Raw genomic sequence first — 22,188 nt, 5'->3', positions numbered from 1 at the left:
CTTTCTCCGACCTGGTAGACTTCTTTGAAGTTGCTGAGATAGTTATGTGTATCAGTAGATCCATCAAAGGGATCCATGTTGGGATGTTGAAAAATTTTTTAGGACCTTTGTACGCATGACCTCCTTAGAGAAAAGATCATCTCCTCCAATGAAGACTGAGCCTTTGTCAATCCGACTTTCTTTTTTCTTTGGATTGGATTCCAGTTTTCTTCCTGGAAGACATCCATCTTTATTGGTGTGTAAACGACATCAAATTCTACCATAGGATTATTTCCTTCCATATTCATTGGCAGTGATGTAATTTGTGAGCAACCAATGAAAGATGTGCCATGTGAATTTTTCGTGTTATTCACTGCTCTGTTGTAATTGATATGTGAATCCAATGAAGAAAAAACTAGATTCATCACTTCATTGTCGGATTGGGTTGCATTCAAATGGATTGATGCTGCACTTTTTGGCATAAGTTGAAAAGAAAGGTTTCATTGTTTTTATCAACAATGTTTTCCCTTCTTTCTTCAATTACTGACTAATATGGGATATTTTATTTATTTATAAAACCTGTGTATTTGGAACATGCAACTGCTCCATTCCATGAGTGGGTATCATGGACTTTTCCGAGATTGTAAGTCGGCACAGATGTCATTGTCCATCCTATTTCACGAAGAGGTTGGGATTAGTCACATTCCCTTTTCTCCCCCTCTTTTTTTTTATACATAACTTCTTTTGCCAATTAAATTTTCTGAATTGAAAATTCTTTTATTCAATTGGCTTTCGAGTTTGTCTTTTTTTTTTCACGTAACTTCTTTCGCCAATTGAATTTTCTGAATTGAAAATTCTTTTATTCAATTGGCTTTTGAGTTCGTCCTTTTTTTTTCACGTAACTTCTTTTGCCAATTGAATTTTTTGAATTGAAAATTCTTTTATTCAATTGGCTTTTGAGTTTGTCCTTTTTTTTCACGTAACTTCTTTTGCCAATTGAATTTTTTGAATTGAAAATTCTTTTATTCAATTGGCTTTTGAGTTCGTCTTGGTTTGCTTTCTACAATGGCCTTGGGACGGTGCTTTATTCTCTTTTGTTTAATCCAATTTAACTGTAGAAGTAGAATCATCATCCCTATTTGATATCCTCTGTCCATTTGGAGAAGTTCTTACAGGATTTCTGGCATCCATAGAAACTGTATTCTAGCTTCTTTTTAACATGCTTTCATCTTATTCATGTCGAGAGGTTGTCCGACCATCTTGTTGATCATCCGCCATTATCAAGGATTGAGCTCCGGGTCCCCGGCAACGGCGCCAATGTTGCGGGGCTTACCTAGAACCGGACGGTGGTTGGACTTGTTTGAGGCCCAAGCGCTGGAGGAGTGTGGTCTCCGACTTGGTTTACGTCTGGGAGCCGCCTCCGAGTTGTGTGTTCCAAGAGATGGGGGGTGGTACCTGCAAAGACACTCCGATGCCTAAGTCAGCATGGGGTTAAGCAGGTTTAGAATGTATTGGAACTTAGAGATACCTGAAGAGTGTTAGGGTATTTATAGTGGTGATCCAATAACCACCGTTGGAGTAGTGCCACCTTTTTAGGCGGATAATCATCCCTTTTATCTAGGAATTGTTGGGATATGGCTTCTAGAAGTGGGTTGAGAGATTTTAGGGGCAGTTACTTATTTGAATAAGTGTTATCTGCCAGCTATCTCTTGAGCCCAACTTCTTTGGAAAGAAGTCTGTGTTGAGTCCGACCTCTTCTAAAGAGGTCGGTGAATAACGAAGGCCAATCTTTGGATTGGGCCTTTTGGTGTATTTGGACCGGAGCCTTAGCGTTGGGCCAGTGTATGAACAATTGTAAACCTTAATATTTTGTGTTATTAGTCATTATATATAAGACTATAAGTTAATGTTTTATATTTAAAATGCATAAGACTTTAGACTAATGCATAATATTGTATTATTTGCATTGATTTAAATATTTGGTGTTATTAGGCAATATTAGTATTGATTATAGTTATGCTTTAATTTTAGAGAAGAGTTGGTTCCTGTTATATTTTTCTAAGTGAATTTTATCATGTCAAATAATGGTTGGAGTCTTGGAAATTTGGATATTTTTACATGCTAACTTACAAGAAGGTATCAAGGTAATATAATGTTAACGGCCCGGTTTTCACCCGGTATAGTTGTGGCCTGAAAGGGTATAGGTTTCATCGGGTCTAGGATCGGATTCGGGTCTCAAAAATGGGTCCGGTACATATTTCGGGTCGGATATGGACCACATCAAACCCGGTTTCACCCGGCCCATGCACACAGGGACGGATCCAGAAATTATATTATGGGGGGGCCAAAAACACATATAATATTAAAAATTATGTAAAAAAATTATATAATATAAGATGTATTACAAAAATATACCGACAGAGAATATATTTTAAAGTAAAAAAATATGTGTATACTTTTTATTAACGAAGTGGTCGAATCTTCGTATTATAAAATTCACCAATAATAGAATTTGTGTCAAATTTTTCAGTAATTTTCTTTTCAATATAACTAAAAGACAATTGGCAAGAAATTCATCTTTTATTTTATTTCTAAGTTATTTTTCACAATATTCATAGTTGAAAAAGATCTCTTAATTGTAGCAGTTGATATAGAGAAAATTAATACCAAATGAATAAAAAAAGACGGCCACAAGAAGAAAAAGAATTCACTTTATGAGATTTGAAAATTTTTATTTAATTAAAAAATATTAGTAATAATATATTTTTCAGATTTCTTTAATATTGTTACTTACTTTGTAGATATTAAAAATTATTAATATTTAAATTAGACTGAACTTTTATTTATACTAGACAAAATAATAAATAATTTAAAAAAAAATTAAATTATACATAATAACTTATTACTATTAAAAAAAGTTGGGGGGGCCGAGGCCGCCACTCGCCCCCCCTTATGTCCGTCCCTGCATGCACACCCCTGTTAAACATATCATATTCTAATAATACTGTAAAATACTATTTTCTCTTCAATATCAAAATAAAAAAATTGGAAATATTGCCCTTCTTTTAAGTTATACTTTTGATTTGTTACTAACCTCTTTTAAAGAAAGAGATTTGTGTTTGTGTCATGTTTATTAGGAAACTTCTGTCATTTTTTATACAATACAGGAGTGTGGAGTATTAAATAATATAACTAACAATCTTATTTTCATTAAAGTTGATCTATATTTTTACAAATGGATAAATGTACATAATATCGTGTAGATGTATAATTTAATGTTTTTTAGGTATGTGATTATCGTAACAACAATTTTGGCAATGATAATATAGAGCCAAAACCGGTTCTTAGAGAAGATGATGGCAAGTTGGCAACACAGGTAGGAATAGTGGGGTAGGTATAAAGAGTGATGGTGAAAATGTATTAGGGTTGGGCTTAATAAAACACAGAGAAGGGCTTAACAAAATTGACACATTATCTGATTCAAATTTTACCATTTGAAAATAAGCACATACTCAAGCCCATCAGTGTCCCTAATTCCCTAGATAGCTACTTTTCGGTTCATCATCAAACAAGCACTTCTACTAGACCCAATAGAGTGGATGGTTTTTCTTTCAATCCAAGCAAATGCACCTTCACACAATCATATTAATACCAAAGCCAGCAGTGAACTCCAAGAATGTGATAACTTGTATTTCTTGCAACCCCAAAACTCTTTGTTAAAGAATCTAACATCTTCATGTACATATATAATTTGGAACACCACCATTATTTACTAGTGGAGAAAAACTACAGCAGGAAAATATTGACTTATTAGTGGAGAATTAAATCAAAACATGAGTATGAATTTATGTTCTTCCTTTTTCTTCATGTTCTTCATTGCGACCCCTTTTACCTGCATCATCCATGTTTGCTCAGCAGATTGTGATAATCTACAAGATACATGCCCGACATCTTTGCCAGAAAAGGAAACCATATTCATCAATGGCCTACCCTGCAAGAGTAAAGACAACAACACTGCTCAGGATTTCAAGACCGCAGAACTGACAAGGGCTGGTCCTAGAGACAATTTCTTCGGCTCCTCAATGAACATAGTTAGTGCTTCCAAGTTCCCCGGCCTTAACACGCTTGGCATCTCGATTAGTAGAATTGACATTGAAGTGGACGGGATGGTAAACCTCCACAATCATCCAAGAGCCACCGAGATGATCTATGTCAACCAAGGGGTGCTGGCAGCAGCATTTCTTGATACGCAAAACCAGTTTTTCCAAAAGTCTCTGAGAGCAGGCGATGTGTTTGTGATCCCTAAAGGATTGTTCCACTTCTTTCTGAATCGCGGTTCAGCTGCGGCAGTTATCTTCTCTGTTTTCAATAGCCAGAATCCAGGGTTGGGCTCCCTCAGTGCTTCTACACCTTCTGAGACCACATTGGAGTCGGTAGAGAACCTAAAGCGGAAACTCATAACCTCATTTTCTGACTTAGAACTTCATCATGGCACTACTGATTTGGCCTCACAAATACTAGAGATCATATACAGTTAGCCATTGAATGAATGTTACATCATGAACCATGAATTTTTCACAAACAGTTCAATTTCTTGCACTCTAGTCATTTATATTGATGGTTTGATATGCTTGTTGTGGTCTTGTGTGCATTATGAGCTCACATTTGTATTCCATCATTAAAGTAAGAGACCTTTACAAAGAAACTGTTACATGTCAAAGCAAGATTTGAATGGAATGACATAGTTAAGTCTAGAAATTAATTACAAGCTGTGCATAATATATAGGCGATTAGGAAAGCATGAACATTCTCTTCCAAAACATTGCTTTTACTTCACCAAAAATAACATTGCTTTTATGTATCATATTTGGCTTCAATAATAAATCCACAACATAGAAACCCTAAATCAATGTCTCAGTAAGTATAAATCCAAGTAACTAGATACAGGCATCAACATATTTTCTTCCATCGTGATTAAAGGCCTAGAGGTGCCACACACAACACAACTAGCTCCAGGCTGTTAAACCTAACCTATCAGCAAGATTGTACATAACCAATTGATCCCAGACCGGCCCAAAGAGGCGTTCCCCTCCAAGCGAAAATGTTAGAGCCCAGGTACAGAGAAGCGCCGAGAATACTGTGAACCCAACTGCTGATCCTACAATATCTGCATAAGGATATCTGATAAATTAAAACAACTACAAAAAGAAACATGGCGACAAAATTTAATGAAAAAATTACAAAAAACGGTTGAAATAGATTCAACAATCCAGTCATAATAAAGCAAAACTCAGACCTACTTCCAGATATGAAGCTATGAGAGCTTTCTAAATCCAATCCATTTATTATAGACAGCACTACGTCACTACTTTATAATTATCAAAGATATAAATTTGAAGCAAATATACATCGTTCTTCCCCTACAACGAGAATTTGTTAGGCACTCTAGTCACTACACAAGGAATACTGTCGTGCTTATGAGAACATTGATGCCAGACTTGTTAGAAGGGTGAAGCATGATGCAAAATGAATTTTAGTGTGTACTCTGGTTGGTACAACGTTCACCCCAGATTCGGGAATGAATGTCAAGCACTTATATTGCATTTTTACATCCCAAGATCATCAATATTCCTTCAGATACATAGTTTACTGCTCTTATGACCTCCCATATCATATTGCAGACTTACAAAAGAAAAAAAAGGTGGCTCACCAAAGAACGATTTCTTGTCAAGTAGTTTGCTATCTGCAACCAACCAAATCATGATATACCAACAGGCAAAGATAACCAATGGAGATAGTAAAAGGACCATTACATGAGGGATTATCCGCAAAATGTACATAGTTTCAACAGAATCAAGTTGGTCGCAAGCACCCTGCATATGCAATTTTTTTCCCTGATTTGCATTTGCATCTATCATTGCTTTCAAATTTCCAACATGTCAGAACATTGAATATTTTCCTACTTTTCTTTTTCGAAAAACTATGTATTTAGCAACAGGTAAGTGGAGGAACCCAAGATGCCAAGACACTTTCGGCTAAGTGATTAGGAAACACTATCTCACTAACTAGTACGAACAAATCGCAAGTGGATGAAAGAGCATACAAAAGATCAAAACAGTTCATGAGCAATAACAATTTCAACACAGAGAGAGAGAGAGAGAGAGAGAGACGAACAGGGGCGAATGCGAGGGAAGGAGCGAGAGTGGCGAAGGACGGGCCAGAAGTAGAAGCAGTTAACGGCCCAAAGAAGAGGAAGAAGTGCGAACCCGAACTTGTAGAACCGCCGCGCGTAGCTCACTGATTCTTCCTCCGACAGCCCCAGAGGTCCGTCGATTGTTGGCCAAATTCCCCCCGTACTCCGAATCGGGCTAAGGTTAGGGTTAGGATTGGGGCTGCTGTTACCCTGCAACTGCACCTGCACCTGCATCTGTGACTGCGACTGCGGTGCTTCCATCTCCACCGTGATCAACGGTTCTGCACTCTACCCTCACTCACCTACGCTTCCTCCAGCCAATTCTTTCTATTCGTGTTCTGATTCAGCCTTCAACGTGTTCGTCTTAAAGTTAGATCAATAAAAAAAAAAAAAAAACTACCATTTACACCATAAAAGTTGAAACCACTGACATATCTACCCATAAAAAATAGAAATTACCATTTGTATCTATAAAAAATGATTTTTACAAATAAAATTATCTAAACTCTAAAAAATTAAATAAAATTACTAAACTATCCTTCTCTCCACTACTACCACTATCATCTCCTTCCCTCTCCCTCTCCCCTTTCCTCTCTCTCTCTCTCAATGTTCTCATCTTTTCCCCACACTGCTACCACCACCACTAACCCATCTTCTCATTCTCTTTCTATTTTCTAAGCTCGTCAGTGCCGTCATAATCCGTCAACTCTGCCAACTCCTTCCTCTTTCTCTTTCTCTCGCTTTCCTTCTATATTTTGTTTTTCTCTCTCTTTTCTGCTTCTTTGAATTCTTAACCCAGAAAAAGGGCTTCATCATCAACAACAACAACAGAACCATCTTCAGATTCCTTGTCCCCACACTCTTTCTTACCTGCAAAATCTTTTCGGGTTGACTCATAATCCATTTGCCCCTCCTCCTAGTATACCCCAAACCCTAACCCTAATTCCCAACTCCAATATTGGAATCGACAATCTCAAGAGATTAGGGTTTTCAGTTGAAACTGCCGTTACTACTACTACTACTAATATAAGCAATAACAGCAACACTATAGTTGATGCTTTTGTTATGCAGCATGAGCTGAAGCTAAAGTTCAGGTCTTTGCCTAAGGAGGTTGAAGATTGAGTTATGAAAAGGAGCAAGAAGAAAATAAAAAACAGGAAACTCAAAGTGGTGAAGGGCATGGATGAGTTGGGCCACAGCTCGTCCCCTCTGTTGTCGCCATCACCGTCGGCAACGAGTACCTCACCACCACCGTTGACACGGGTACGGCGACGCTGGTGCTGACGGAGCGATTGAGGCTGCGCGTAGTGAGGATCGTCGATGGAGCCCATGGAGGCGTACTTGCGTTTGAGGGTGGAGTTCCAGTGATTCTTAATGGCATTGTTGGTTCTGCCGGAAAGGAGTCGGGCTATGGTGGACCACTTGTTGCCGAACCAAGCGTGAACTCTGATTATGGTGTCATCCTCTTCAGGGTGAAGGCCCGATGCTCCACGGGTGGAGAGAGCTAGTTGCACCATCGAAGTCTGCAAGACTTGCCCTAGCAGAACATTGAGAGAGAAAGAGAGAGAGAGAGAGAAAAGAGAGAGAGAGGAGATGATAGTGGTAATGGTGCAGAGAAGAGTAATTTAGGAATTTTATTTAATTTTTTTGGATTTGGATAATTTTGCTTGTAAAAACTATTTTTTATGGATACAAATGGTAATTTCTGTTTTTTATGGGTAGATATATCAGCGTTTTCAACTTTTATGAGTAGAAATGGTAGTTTACTAAAAAAAAAGTAAACCAGGGATAATTTTGGCGGCGTAAAATTATCATATAAGAAAGAATTTAAATATTTTCAATTTTAAATTTTTACTTTAAAAAATAAAAAATAATCTTTCATTTTTAAATATTTTTTTATATTTTTTTATCCTACTTACAAAATAAACCGATAAAAAATTATATTTTATTTTTTAAAATAAAATTTAAAATTTAAAAAATCCAAATATAAAAGAAAAACACTATAACATGTCTTCTATATATAATTTTTGTTGAACTTCACTGCTTACAGTAAAACACTATAACATGTCTTCTATACTATAATTTTTTGGCAAAGTCTTCGGTATAGACAGCAAAATAGTATCTACATGTGTAGACAATGGGTGGCAAGCTGTGGCTATGACATGTGGTACAAGGAGGGGACAAATTGATCAGGCTTTTACAGAGGTTGCAGGAAAAGTTGATGGAAGCACGTGAGGGAAGGCATAATTAGGTTGGGTAATTAGGTGTTATAATTAGTAATCAGTTTTGGCTGATTAGGGGCCCAATCCTTGTGGCCTGTTTTTCGTTGTTGGACAAAAATATTTTGATGCTGTTTTTTAATCTGTTAAAAAAAAAAGAAAGAGACCCAGGTCATTCCCAACCCTCCCTCGTGACCCAACCCCCTGCCCCTGTTCCCTGAATCATTCATTCAAACACGTAGAGGAGAACGCAGAATCAAAGAAACCCTCACGACCTTGCCCTCCGCCTAGCCCTGCATGGTCGCCGACTAATAGAGGTCATCAGCGCCAACGCCGTCCCAGGTCCTCGGCACCGCAGCTTCTTCCTCCATCCTCTCCGCCTAACCCAGATCCTCCATCGTCACCGCCTGACCCAGTAACTCGGCAGGTCCTCATCGGGTCTTCATCTTTGCTGGCTTCTCGGCACGGACCCAGGTTAGTGGCTAGTCGTCCTCATCTTCACTGAGGGTGTGGTCTTCTTCTTGAATTTTTGTTTCTTTTTTTTTCAAGTCTTCTTCAGTCTTGCCTTGCATTTTTGTTCTGAAGTTCGGTTCTTGGATTCTTCTTCTTCGATCTTCGGTCTTGGTTTGAAGTTTGATTCCGTCTTTTATTTGCAAAATTAGTACTGTGAAAATTTGTATGTATGGTTGCTAATGGTGGAAACTCACTCTGTTAGGTGGAATTTAGACTGTATGGTTGCTAATGGCAGAAGCTTACTCTGATGCTAATGGCGAAAATTTGTATATTGTTGAATGCTGTAGGCAGAATTTGAATGTCTCTGAAGTACTTGAATTATTGAATTTGAATGTTGGTGCGCGAAATTGTGAACTATACTTTTTCACAACTCTCATAATCCCTGGTAATGGCTCCAAAAACTTGGTGCGCTCAATACCATGGCATTACACAACTTCGCACAACTAACCAGCAAGTGCACTGGGTCGTCCAAGTAATAAACCTTACGTGAGTAAGGGTCGATCCCACGGAGATTGTTAGTATTGAAGCAAGCTATGGTCATCTTGTAAATCTTAGTCAGGCAAACTCAGATATATATGGTGATGAACGAAAATAACATAAAAGATAAAGATAGTGATACTTATGTAATTCATTGGTAGGAACTTCAGATAAGCGCATGAAGATGCCTTCCCTTCCGTCTCTCTGCTTTCCTACTGTCTTCATCCAACCCTTCTTACTCCTTTCCATGGCAAGCTCGTATAGGGTCTCACTGTTGTCAGCAGCTACCTCCCATCCTCGCAGTGAAAGCTAATGCTCAATACTCTGTCACAGTACAGCCAATCACCGGTTCGGTTCCCTCCCCTACCGGAATAGAATAACTCTTTTGCGTCTGTCACTAACGCCCAGTAGGTTACAGGTTTGAAGCACGTCACAGTCATTCAATCATTGAATCCTACTCAGAATACCACAGACAAGGTTAGACCTTCCGGATTCTCTTGAATGCTGCCATCAGTTCTTGCCTATACCACGAAGACTCTGATCTCACGGAATTTGAATGAAAGAACAATAGTAATTGCATTAATACTCGAGGTACAGCAGAGCTCCACACCTTAATCTATGGTGTGTAGAAACTCCACCGTTGAAAATACATAAGCATAAGGTCTAGGCATGGCCGAATGGCCAGCCTCCCAATGATCTAAGAACTAAAATGTCCAAAGATGATCTAGAGATCTAAAAGTGATCAAAAGATTTCTATACAATAGTAAAAGGTCCTACTTATAAGAAACTAGTAGCCTAGGGTGTACAGAAATGAGTAAATGACATAAAAATCCTCTTCCGGGCCCACTTGGTGTGTACTTGAGCTGAGCAATGAAGCAATTTCGTGTAGAGACTCTTCTTGGAGTTAAATGCCAGCTTTGGTGCCAGTTTGGGCGTTTAACTCCCATTTGGGTGCCAGTTCCAGCGTTTAACGCTGGAATTTCTTGAGGTGACTTTGAACGCCGGTTTGGGCCATCAAATCTTGGGCAAAATATGGACTATTATATATTGCTGGAAAGCCCAGGATGTCTACTTTCCAACGCCGTTGAGAGCGCGCCAATTGGGCTTCTGTAGCTCCAGAAAATCCACTTCGAGTGCAGGGAGGTCAGAATCCAACAGCATCTGCAGTCCTTTTGAGTCTCTGAATCAGATTTTTGCTCAGGTCCCTCAATTTCAGCCAGAAAATACCTGAAATCACAGAAAAATACACAAACTCATAGTAAAGTCCAGAAAAGTGAATTTTAATTAAAAACTAATAAAAATATACTAAAAACTAACTATATCATATCAAAAACATACTAAAAACAATGCCAAAAAGTATACAAATTATCCGCTCATCACAACACCAAACTTAAATTGTTGCTTGTCCCCAAGCAACTGAAAATCAAATAAGATAAAAAGAAGAGAATATGCAATGAACTCCAAAAACATCTATGAAGATCAGTATTAATTAGATGAGCGGGGCTTTTACTTTTTGCCTCTGAATAGTTTTGGCATCTCACTCTATCCCTTGTAATTCAGAATGATTGGCTTCTTTAGGAACTTAGAATCCAGATAGTGTTAATGATTCTCTTAGTAAAGTATGATGATTCTTGAACATAGCTATTTCTTGAGTCTTGGCCGTAGCCCAAAGCACTCTGTCTTCCAGTATTACCACCGGATACATACATACCACAGACACATAATTGGGTGAACCTTTTCAGATTGTGACTCAGCTTTGCTAAAGCCCCCAATTAGAGGTGTCCAGGGTTCTTAAGCACACTCTTATTTGCCTTGGATCACAACTTTATTCTTTCTTTTTCTTTCTTTTTCTCTTTCTTTTTTTCGATTTTTTTTTTTCGTTTTTTTTTGAAATGCTTTTTCTTGCTTCAAGAATCATTTTATTGATTTTTCAGATCCTCAGTAACATGTCTCCTTTTTCATCATTCTTTCAAGAGCCAACATTCATGAACCACAAATTCAAAAGACATATGCACTGTTTAAGCATACATTCAGAGAACAAAAATATTGCCACCACATCAAAATAATTAAACTATTATAAAATTCAAAATTCATGCAATTCTTTCTTTTATCAATTAGGCACGTTTTTATTGAAGAAAGGTGATGGATTCATAGGACATTCATAACTTTAAGGCATAGACACTAAGACACTAATGATCATAAGACACAAACATGGATAAACATAAAGCATAATTTTCGAAAAACAGAAGAACAATAACAAGGAAATCAAAGAACGGGTCCACCTTAGTGATGGCGGCTCTTTCTTGCTCTTGAAGATCCTATGGAGTGCTTGAGCTCCTCAATGTCTCTTCCTTGTCTTTGTTGCTCCTCCCTCATGATTCTTTGATCTTCTCTAATTTCATGAAGGATGATGGAGTGTTCTTGATGCTCCACCCTCAGTTGTCCCATGTTGGAACTTAGTTCTCCTAGGGAGGTGTTTAGTTGCTCCCAATAGTTTTGTGGAGGAAAATTCATCCCTTGAGGAATCTCAGGGATCTCATGATGAGTGAGATCTCTTGTGTATTCTATCCTTTTCTTGGTGATGGGCTTGTCCTCATCAATGGGAATGTCTCCCTCTATGTCAACTCCAACTGAATAACAGAGGTGACAAATGAGATGAGGAAAGGCTAACCTTGCCAAGGTGGAGGTCTTGTCCGCCACCTTATAGAGTTCTTGGGCTATAACCTCATGAACTTCTATTTCTTCTCTAATCATGATACTATGGATCATGATGGCCCGGTCTATGGTAACTTCGGACCGGTTGCTAGTGGGAATGATTGAGCGTTGTATGAACTCTAACCATCCTCTAGCCACGGGCTTGAGGTCATGCCTTCTCAATTGGACCGGCTTTCCTCTTGAATCTTGCTTCCATTGTGCGCCCTCTTCACATATGACTGTGAGGACTTGGTCCAACCTTTGATCAAAGTTGACCCTTCTAGTGTAAGGATGCTCATCTCCTTGCATCATAGGCAAGTTGAACGCCACCCTCACACTCTCCGGACTAAAATCCAAGTATTTCCCCCGAACCATAGTGAGATAATTCTTTGGATTCGGGTTCACACTTTGGTCATGGTTCTTTGTGATCCATGCATTGGCATAGAACTCTTGAACCATCAAGATTCCGACTTGTTGAATGGGGTTGGTAAGTACTTCCCAACCTCTTCTTCGGATCTCATGGCGGATCTCCGGATATTCACCCTTTTTGAGTGAAAAGGGGACTTCGGGGATCACCTTCTTCAAGGCCACAACTTCATAGAAGTGGACTTGATGCACCCTTGAGAGGAATCTATCCATCTCCCATGACTCGGAGGTGAAAGCTTTTGCCTTCCCTTTCCTCTTTTTAGAGGTTTCTCCGGCCTTGGATGCCATAAATGGTTATGAAAAAGCAACGCTTTTACCACACCAAACTTAAAATGTTTGCTCGTCCTCGAGCAAAAGAAGAAAGAAGGGAGTAGAAGAAGAAGAAATGAAGAAGAGGGGAGATGGTAGTGTGTTCGGCCAAGAGGGGTAAGAAAGGGTGTTTAGGTTGTGTGAAAATGAAGAGTTGAAGAAGGGTATTTATAGGAGAGAGGGGGGTAAAGGTTCGGCCATGGAGGGTGGGTTTGGGAGGGAAAGTGGTTTGAATTTGAAGGGTGAGGTTGGTGGGGATTTATGAAGGATGGATGTGAGTGGTGAAGAGAAAGATGGGATTTGATAGGTGAGGGGTTTTTGGGGAAGAGGTGTTGAGGTGATTGGTGAATGGGGGAAGAAGAGAGAGAGTGATGGTAGGGTCCTGTGGGGTCCACAGATCCTGTAGTGTCAAGGAAAAGTCATCCCTGCACCAAATGTTGCTCAAAATCACGTTTTGAGCTATTTCTGGCGTTAAACGCCGGGCTGGTGCCCATTCCTGGCGTTTAACGCCAGGTTGTTGCCCTTTTCTGGCGTTTAACGCCAGTCTGGTGCCCCTTTCTGGCGTTAAACGCCCAGAATGGTGCCAGACTGGGCGTTAAATGCCCAACTGCTAGGCTTACTGGCGTTTAAACGCCAGCAGCTTCTTCCTCCAGGGTGTGCTGTTTTTCTTCCTGTTTTTCATTCTGTTTTTGCTTTTTTCATTGTTTTTGTGACTTCTTATGATCATCAACCTACAAAAAAGATAAAATAACAAAAGAAAATAATTAATTATAAAACATTGGGTTGCCTCCCAACAAGCGCTTCTTTAATGTCATTAGCTTGACAGAGGGCTCTCATGGAGCCTCAGAAATGCTTAGAACCGTGTTGAAACCTCCCAACACCAAACTTAGAGTTTGAATGTGGTGTTTCAACACCAAAATTAGAGTTTGGTTGTAGCCTCCCAACACCAAACTTAGAGTTTGACTGTGGGGGCTCTGTTTGGCTCTGTTTTGAGAGGAGCTCTTCATGCTTCCTCTCCATGATGACAGAGGGATATCCTTGGGCCTTAAACACCAAGGATTTTTCATTCACTTGAATGATTAACTCTCCTCTGTCAACATCAATCACAGCCTTTGCTGTGGCTAGGAAGGGTCTGCCAAGGATGATGGATTCATCCATGCACTTCCCAGTCTCTAGGATTATGAAATCAGTAGGAATGTACTGGTCTTCAACTTTAACCAGAACATCCTCTACAAGTCCATGGGCTTGTTTTCTTGAGTTGTCTGCCATCTCTAATGAGATTCTTGCAGCTTGCACCTCAAAGATCCCTAATTTCTCCATTACAGAGAGGGGCATGAGGTTTACACTTGACCCTAAGTCACACAAGGCCTTCTTGAAGGTCATGGTGCCTATGGTACAAGGTATAGAAAACTTCCCAGGATCCTGCCTCTTTTGAGGCAGTTTCTGCCTAGACAAGTCATCCAGTTCTTTGGTGAGCAAGGGAGGTTCATCCTCCCAAGTCTCATTTCCAAATAACTTGTCATTTAGCTTCATGATTGCTCCAAGGTATTTAGCAACTTGCTCTTCAGTGACATACTCATCCTCTTCAGAGGAAGAATACTCATCAGAGCTCATGAAAGGCAGAAGTAAATCCAATGGAATCTCTATGGTCTCATTTTGAGCCTTAGACTCCCATGGTTCCTCATTGGGGAACTCAGAGGAGGTTGGTGCACGTCCATTGAGGTCTTCCTCAGTGGCGTCCACCTCCTCTCTTTCCTCTCCATATTCGGCCATGGTTATGGCTTTGCACTCTCCTTTTGGATTTTCTTCTGTATTACTTGGGAGAGTACTAGGAGGGAGTTCAGTAACTTTCTTACTCAGCTGACCCACTTGTCCTTCCAAATTCCTAATGGAGGACCTTGTTTCATTCATGAAACTTTGAGTGGTCTTTATTAGATCAGAGACCATTGTTGCTAAGTCAGAAGTACTCTGCTTAGAACTCTCTGTCTGTTGCTGAGAAGATGATGGAAAAGGCTTGCTATTGCTAAACCTGTTTCTTCCACCATTATTATTATTGAAACCTTGTTGAGGTCTCTCTTGATTCTTCCATGAGAGATTTGGGTGATTTCTCCATGAAGAATTATAGGTGTTTCCATAGGGTTCTTCTAGGTAATTCACCTCTTCCATGGAGGGGTTCTCAGGATCGTAAGCTTCTTCCTCAGATGAAGCATCCTTAGTACTGTTTGGTGCATTTTGCATTCCAGACAGACTTTGAGAAATCAAATTGACTTGTTGAGTCAATATCTTGTTCTGAGCCAGTATGGCATTCAGAGCATCAATCTCAAGAACTCCTTTCTTCTGACTAGTCCCATTGTTCACAGGATTCCTTTCAGAAGTGTACATGAATTGGTTATTTGCAACCATTTCAATCAATTCTTGAGCTTCTGCAGGCGTCTTCTTCAGATGAAGAGATCCTCCAGCAGAGCTATCCAATGACATCTTAGATAGTTCAGAGAGACCATCATAGAAAATACCTATGATGCTCCATTCAGAAAGCATGTCTGAAGGACATCTTCTGATTAATTGTTTGTATCTTTCCCAAGCTTCATAGAGGGATTCTCCATCCTTCTGTCTGAAGGTTTGGACTTCCACTCTAAGCTTACTCCATCTTTGTGGTGGAAAGAACTTTGCCAAGAAGGCATTGACTAGCTTTTCCCAAGAGTCCAGGCTTTCTTTAGGTTGAGAATCCAACCATATTCTAGCTCTGTCTCTTACAGTAAAAGGGAATAGCATCAGTCTATAGACCTCAGGGTTAACCCCATTAGTCTTGACTGTGTCACAGATTTGCAAGAATTCAGCTAAGAACTGATGAGGATCTTCCATTGGAAGTCCATGGAACTTGCAATTCTGTTGCATTAGAGAAACTAATTGAGGCTTAAGCTCAAAGTTGTTTGCTCCAATGGCAGGGATAGAGATGCTTCTCCCATGAAAATCGGGAGTAGGTGCAGTAAAGTCACCCAGCACCTTCCTTGCATTGTTGGCATTGTTGTTGTTTTCGGCTGCCATGGGTTCTTCTTCTTTGAAGAATTCGGTCAGGTCCTCTAAAGAGAGTTGTGCTTTGGCTTCTCTTAGCTTTCTCTTCAAGGTCCTCTCAGGTTCAGGATCAGCTTCAACAAGAATGCCTTTGTCTCTGCTCCTGCTCATATGAAAGAGAAGAGAAAAAGAAAATGTGGAATCCTCTATGTCACAGTATAGAGATTCCTTGAAGTGTCAGAGGAACAAAGAAATAGAAAGAAGAAGGAGAAGAAGAATTCGAACTTTAATTAGTTAAGGTTCGAATTGTGCATTTAGAAGGAGTGGTACTCCATAAATAGAAGGATGTGAGAAGGAGGGAAGAGGATTTTCGAAAATTCAATTAAAAGATTTTGAAAACATTTTGAAAATTTGATTGATAATTTTCGAAAATTGAAAGTGGAAGAGAAATCAAGTGATTTTTTGAAAAAGATTTTGAAATTAGAAACTAAAAAGATTTGATTGAAAACTATTTTGAAAAAGATGAGGTTAAAAAAGATTTGATTGAAAAGTCATGGTTTTAAAAAGATGTGATTGAGAAGATATGATTTGAAAACAATTTTAAAGGATATGATTTGAAAACAATTTGAAAAGATGTGATTTTTTTAAAAAAATTGATGACTTGCCTAACAAGAAAAGATATGATTCAAACATAAAACCTTCCTTAATAGAAAAGGCAAAAAATGTTCAATCAAATCATTAATTGTTAGTAAGTATCTTTGAAAAAGGAAAGAAATTGATTTTGAAAACATTTGATTGAAAAGATATGATTTGAAAAAGATTTGGTTTTGAAAAACTTGAAAAAAAATTGATTTGAAAACAAAATCTTCCCCCTAGCACCATCCTGGCGTTAAACGCCCAGAATGGTATACATTCTGGCGTTTAACGCCCAAAATGCTACCTTTTTGGGCGTTAAACGCCCAACCAGGTGCCCTGGCTGGCGTTTAAACGCCAGTCTGCCTTCTTCACTGGGCATTTTTGAATGCTCAGCTTTTTCTGTATAATTCCTCCGCAGTGTGTTCTGAATCTTCAATCCCTTGTATCATTGACTTGAAAAGACACAAATTAAAAATATTTTTGGATTTTTAATAATTAAAATGCAACAAGAATCAAATAACAATGCATGCAAGACACCAAACTTAGCAGTTTGTATACTACTGACACTAATGAACTGAAAATGCATATGAGACACACAAAATACTCAAGTCAATAGAATTCAAAGATCAAAACAAGAAATATATGCATGGATTCGAAAAATGTAACAAAAACATGCATTTGACACCAAACTTAAGATGAGACTCTAGACTCAAACAAGAAATATTTTTGGATTTTATGATTTTGCAAATTTTTTTTGTGTTTTTCGAAAATTAAGTGGAAAAAAGGTATCAAAATTCTTAATGAGAATTCCAGGAATCAGTGCAATGCTAGTCTAAGACTCCGGTCCAGGAATTAGACATGGCTTCACAGCCAGCCAAGCTTCCAAAGAAAGCTTCGGTCCAAAACACTAGACATGACCAAAGGTCAGCCAAGCCTTAGCAAATCACTGCTCCAAAAGCAAGATTGATACGAAATCAACAAGCTCTTGTGGTGATAAGTTGAAACCTCGGTCCAATCAGATTAGACATGGCTTCTCAGCCAGCCAGATTTCAACAAATCATCATGAAACTCTAGAATTCACCTTCAAGAATTTCGAAAAAAAATACCTAATCTAAGCAACAAGATGAACCGTCAGTTGTCCAGCCTAAACAATCCCGGGCAATAACACCAAAAATTTGATGTTGTTGCCGGATCTTGGCACTGATGTTACCAAAGGCTTGCTCAAAACTAGAACAATCCCCGGCAACGGCGCCAAAAACTTGGTGCGCGAAATTGTGAACTATACTTTTTCACAACTCTCATAATCCCTGGTAATGGCTCCAAAAACTTGGTGCGCTCAATACCATGGCATTACACAACTTCGCACAACTAACCAGCAAGTGCACTGGGTCGTCCAAGTAATAAACCTTACGTGAGTAAGGGTCGATCCCACGGAGATTGTTAGTATTGAAGCAAGCTATGGTCATCTTGTAAATCTTAGTCAGGCAAACTCAGATATATATGGTGATGAACGAAAATAACATAAAAGATAAAGATAGTGATACTTATGTAATTCATTGGTAGGAACTTCAGATAAGCGCATGAAGATGCCTTCCCTTCCGTCTCTCTGCTTTCCTACTGTCTTCATCCAACCCTTCTTACTCCTTTCCATGGCAAGCTCGTATAGGGTCTCACTGTTGTCAGCAGCTACCTCCCATCCTCGCAGTGAAAGCTAATGCTCAATACTCTGTCACAGTACGGCCAATCACCGGTTCGGTTCCCTCCCCTACCGGAATAGAATAACTCTTTTGCGTCTGTCACTAACGCCCAGTAGGTTACAGGTTTGAAGCACGTCACAGTCATTCAATCATTGAATCCTACTCAGAATACCACAGACAAGGTTAGACCTTCCGGATTCTCTTGAATGCTGCCATCAGTTCTTGCCTATACCACGAAGACTCTGATCTCACGGAATTTGAATGAAAGAACAATAGTAATTGCATTAATACTCGAGGTACAGCAGAGCTCCACACCTTAATCTATGGTGTGTAGAAACTCCACCGTTGAAAATACATAAGCATAAGGTCTAGGCATGGCCGAATGGCCAGCCTCCCAATGATCTAAGAACTAAAATGTCCAAAGATGATCTAGAGATCTAAAAGTGATCAAAAGATTTCTATACAATAGTAAAAGGTCCTACTTATAAGAAACTAGTAGCCTAGGGTGTACAGAAATGAGTAAATGACATAAAAATCCTCTTCCGGGCCCACTTGGTGTGTACTTGGGCTGAGCAATGAAGCAATTTCGTGTAGAGACTCTTCTTGGAGTTAAACGCCAGCTTTGGTGCCAGTTTGGGCGTTTAACTCCCATTTGGGTGCCAGTTCCAGCGTTTAACGCTGGAATTTCTTGAGGTGACTTTGAACGCCGGTTTGGGCCATCAAATCTTGGGCAAAATATGGACTATTATATATTGCTGGAAAGCCCAGGATGTCTACTTTCCAACGCCGTTGAGAGCGCGCCAATTGGGCTTCTGTAGCTCCAGAAAATCCACTTCGAGTGCAGGGAGGTCAGAATCCAACAGCATCTGCAGTCCTTTTGAGTCTCTGAATCAGATTTTTGCTCAGGTCCCTCAATTTTAGCCAGAAAATACCTGAAATCACAGAAAAACACACAAACTCATAGTAAAGTCCAGAAAAGTGAATTTTAATTAAAAACTAATAAAAATATACTAAAAACTAACTATATCATATCAAAAACATACTAAAAACAATGCCAAAAAGTATACAAATTATCCGCTCATCAAATGTCTCTGAAGGCTAAAGTAGTGATTTGTGATTTTGAATATCTCTGATTCATTGAGTATTGATTTGTGTTTTAGATATAAAATTTGTGATAAATGATAACTGACTTCTCGTGCTGATGAAATTTGTGTTTTCCCTCAAGTTAATTTTGGTTCATGTGATTTAATAGGTGTTTAGGGTAGAAACTGAAGAGGTTTTTTTAATTGGATTTGCAAGGTGAAATTTGGTTGACTTTTGATTTAATTTGGTAACAATTTTTTATGATTGGGTTTATCTGGTTTTCATTCTTTTTGAATTTGGTAATAGGGTGATTTCTTTTTGCTGTTTTGTAGTGTTTGTTGCTGAATGATGGTTGTTCTCTCTTGCCTCTGTTTAGTAATCTTTATTGAAATTATGTACATTTTCAATGCATATTTGTACATTTTCATTGATATTATACATTGTGAATAAGTATCTGGTTAATTATTATTCCAATGTTGTGGTTAAAATTTTTGTCCAGTTGATGATTTCTGTACCGATTTCCTTTACTTGAATTTGTAAAGTTGACTGTGTTTTAAATTGGTTTGCTGCTGCCCTTTTAAGTTGCAAAATTCCTTAGGGTTTTGCAATTTCAATTGGCGGATTATCTATTTAGGTGTTGTGGTTGTCTGTTTGTTAAATTGTTGTTGTGTAGAGGTTAAGGCAGTGTATTTTTATAGCAGAAAAAAGTTATTATTTAAAAAACCAACTATTACAACTTAATAGATGGAGTGCTATGGTGGGATGGGCAAGGCAAATGGTTTGTCTCCAGATGAAAGTGAAAACGATTTATGCCTTTCAAACAACAACGTTGTTGACGAGAATGACTTAAGAAAGGTTGAGTTGTTGTCGGATGAAGATGGTCGTGAATATGGTTACGTGACTGGGTTGACTGCAGAGGATATAATGAAAAAGGTGTTTCGAAGTGAAGAGCGTGCATATGAGTTTTATGGTAGGTTTGGGAAATGCAACGGATTTGTGGTCCGTAAGGGAGACTATGCAAAGGATGAAGATGGGAGTGTAGTGAGAAGGAGGTTCTTCTGTAATCGGGCTGGCCTAAGGGATGGAAAACAATACAATAGACTAGATAGGGAGAGACGCCATAGGCCTGAGACACGCACGAATTGCCAGGCCCTGATGTCTGTATACCTTGATAAGGGTAGCTCGGTTTGGAAGGTTTGGAAAGTAATCATCGAGCATAACCATGAGTTGATACCGACGGGAATGGTTCATATGATCCGAAGTTTCCGGGCAATATCGGGTTCTGCAAAGGCCCACATGGATGGAATGCATACGTATGGGTTGCTGACATCTAAGATATTGGGGTACATGGCTGGGATTGCGGGTGGTTATTCTTCTTTGGGTTTTACCAAGAAAGACGCATACAACTATATGGATCGGTCGAAGTGTGCAAAGGTGGTTGATGGAGACATGAACGCTGCTATAGTATACCTGGAAGGTAAGGCAGCTGCTGATCCCATGTCTATGGCCCGGTACAATTTGACTGAAGAAGGTATGTTGGGAAACATGTTCTGGGCAGATGGTCCTAGCAGGGTTGATTTTCAACACTTTGGAGACGTCGTTGCATTCGATTCGACGTATAAAAAGAACAAGTACAATAGACCCCTTGTCATATTCTTAGGTTCAAACAATCACAAGCAAACAACAATTTTTGGTTTCGGTTTGGTTTTAGATGAGACAATCAGTTCATACAAGTGGATATTGGAGAACTTGTTAGAAGTCATGTGTAGAAATCTGCCCTCTGTAGTCGTTACCGACGGGGATGAATCAATGATTGCTACAGTTAGGGAGGTGTTGCCCCGGGCAACCCATAGGTTGTGTGCATGGCATCTGCAGAAGAATATTACCTCGAACACCAACGAGCAGATGTTCCGTGATGTCTTTGCCAAGTGGTTGTATGCTGACATGGAGGTTGAAGAGTTTGAGCGTGAATGGGCACAGGTTGCTGAACAGTATGGGTTACTTAATAAGTATTGGGCGTTACAGTTGTATGAAAAGAGGAAGATGTGGGCAAATGCGTACTTGCGTCGCAAGTTTTGCAATGGGTTTCGCACGACGTCACGGTGTGAGGGCATCAATTCCCATCTAAAAAAATTTCTGTCGTCTAGGCACAGTATTCTAGAGCTTGTGCAGAATCTGGAGGTACTAGTACGGGAGTACCGGAATAGTGAGCTGGTTACACAGTTCAGTTCAATTTGCGGTGTTCCCGTTATGACGACCCGTCTTGATCCCATCGAACAGTTTGCTGCATCGGTGTACACGAAGGTCATCTTCACACAAGTGAAGAAGGAGATTAAGTCTATCTCAGTCGTTAACTTCGTAAGCAAACGAAGGGTCTCAACAACCATGGTGTACACGGTTGAGGAGTATGGATTTCCCGGTCAGAATGTGGTGGCATTGTACGATCCAAAAAGAGATAGGTTGGTATGTCGATGTGGATTTTGGGAGAAAGAAGGTTTTCCTTGCAGGCATATGTTTTTTGTCATGAAGCACGAGCACGTAAAAAGAATTCCCGAAAGCTTGATTTTGAGACGATGGAGGAAGGATGTGAAGACAGTCAACAAATACACTGAGAAGACGGGACTAGAGGATGAGCGGGGTTTCTTGTTGAGACATGGAGCCCTGCATGCTGCTTTGCAGTGGATGTTGTTCGTCGGATTTAAAAATGACGATCTGTACAAGAAATGCATGAAAGGGATCAGGTAGATATGCTATGATCTAGAAGCCCGCAGCGGCAATGACATGATGGATAGGAGTCCGAACGCTGTCTGTGCTGTTCGGGATCCAACCGTTGTGCGCACCAAAGGGGCACCCAGCACACGGGGACACAAAGGTAGAAAAAGAAAGTGCACGAGATGCAGAAAAACCGAGCACACAAAGCGGAGGTGCACCGAGCCACAAAAAATCTCAA

At 39.5% G+C, this 22,188-nt stretch overlaps 4 protein-coding genes and 1 non-coding gene across 5 annotated transcripts; 3 read left to right on the top strand and 2 right to left on the bottom strand.

The window, feature by feature from the left end:
- The first annotated feature begins 3,767 nt into the window (after positions 1 to 3,767).
- Positions 3,768 to 4,709, top strand: LOC130954645 (germin-like protein subfamily 3 member 4). Its single transcript, XM_057881401.1, has one exon. The coding sequence runs from the start codon at positions 3,813 to 3,815 to the stop codon at positions 4,515 to 4,517; it is 705 nt and encodes a 234-aa protein (XP_057737384.1). The 5' UTR covers positions 3,768 to 3,812; the 3' UTR covers positions 4,518 to 4,709.
- Positions 4,662 to 6,524, bottom strand: LOC130954647 (probable gamma-secretase subunit PEN-2). Its single transcript, XM_057881403.1, has 2 exons — positions 6,154 to 6,524; positions 4,662 to 5,146 (listed from the first exon to the last, which is right to left on the bottom strand). The coding sequence occupies exons 1-2, from the start codon at positions 6,431 to 6,433 to the stop codon at positions 4,986 to 4,988; spliced, it is 441 nt and encodes a 146-aa protein (XP_057737386.1). The 5' UTR covers positions 6,434 to 6,524; the 3' UTR covers positions 4,662 to 4,985.
- Positions 6,525 to 7,065: 541 nt separating this feature from the next.
- On the bottom strand, positions 7,066 to 7,689 carry LOC130957439 (uncharacterized). Its single transcript, XM_057884297.1, has one exon. It carries the CDS (start codon positions 7,687 to 7,689, stop codon positions 7,066 to 7,068), a length of 624 nt encoding a protein of 207 aa, XP_057740280.1.
- Positions 7,690 to 15,342: 7,653 nt separating this feature from the next.
- On the top strand, positions 15,343 to 15,450 carry LOC130958984 (small nucleolar RNA R71). The gene has a single exon (XR_009078081.1). It is a non-coding gene; the product is annotated as a small nucleolar RNA R71 (small nucleolar RNA).
- A 4,532-nt stretch (positions 15,451 to 19,982) lies between these two features.
- Positions 19,983 to 21,983, top strand: LOC130957438 (protein FAR1-RELATED SEQUENCE 5-like). Its single transcript, XM_057884295.1, has one exon. It carries the CDS (start codon positions 19,983 to 19,985, stop codon positions 21,981 to 21,983), a length of 2,001 nt encoding a protein of 666 aa, XP_057740278.1.
- Positions 21,984 to 22,188: the final 205 nt, after the last annotated feature.

Source organism: Arachis stenosperma, chromosome 10 (genome assembly GCF_014773155.1).
Source record: "Arachis stenosperma cultivar V10309 chromosome 10, arast.V10309.gnm1.PFL2, whole genome shotgun sequence".
NCBI lineage: Eukaryota > Viridiplantae > Streptophyta > Magnoliopsida > Fabales > Fabaceae > Arachis > Arachis stenosperma.
Note: the sequence above shows the minus strand (reverse complement) of the source record. Positions and strands in the feature narration are given on the sequence as shown.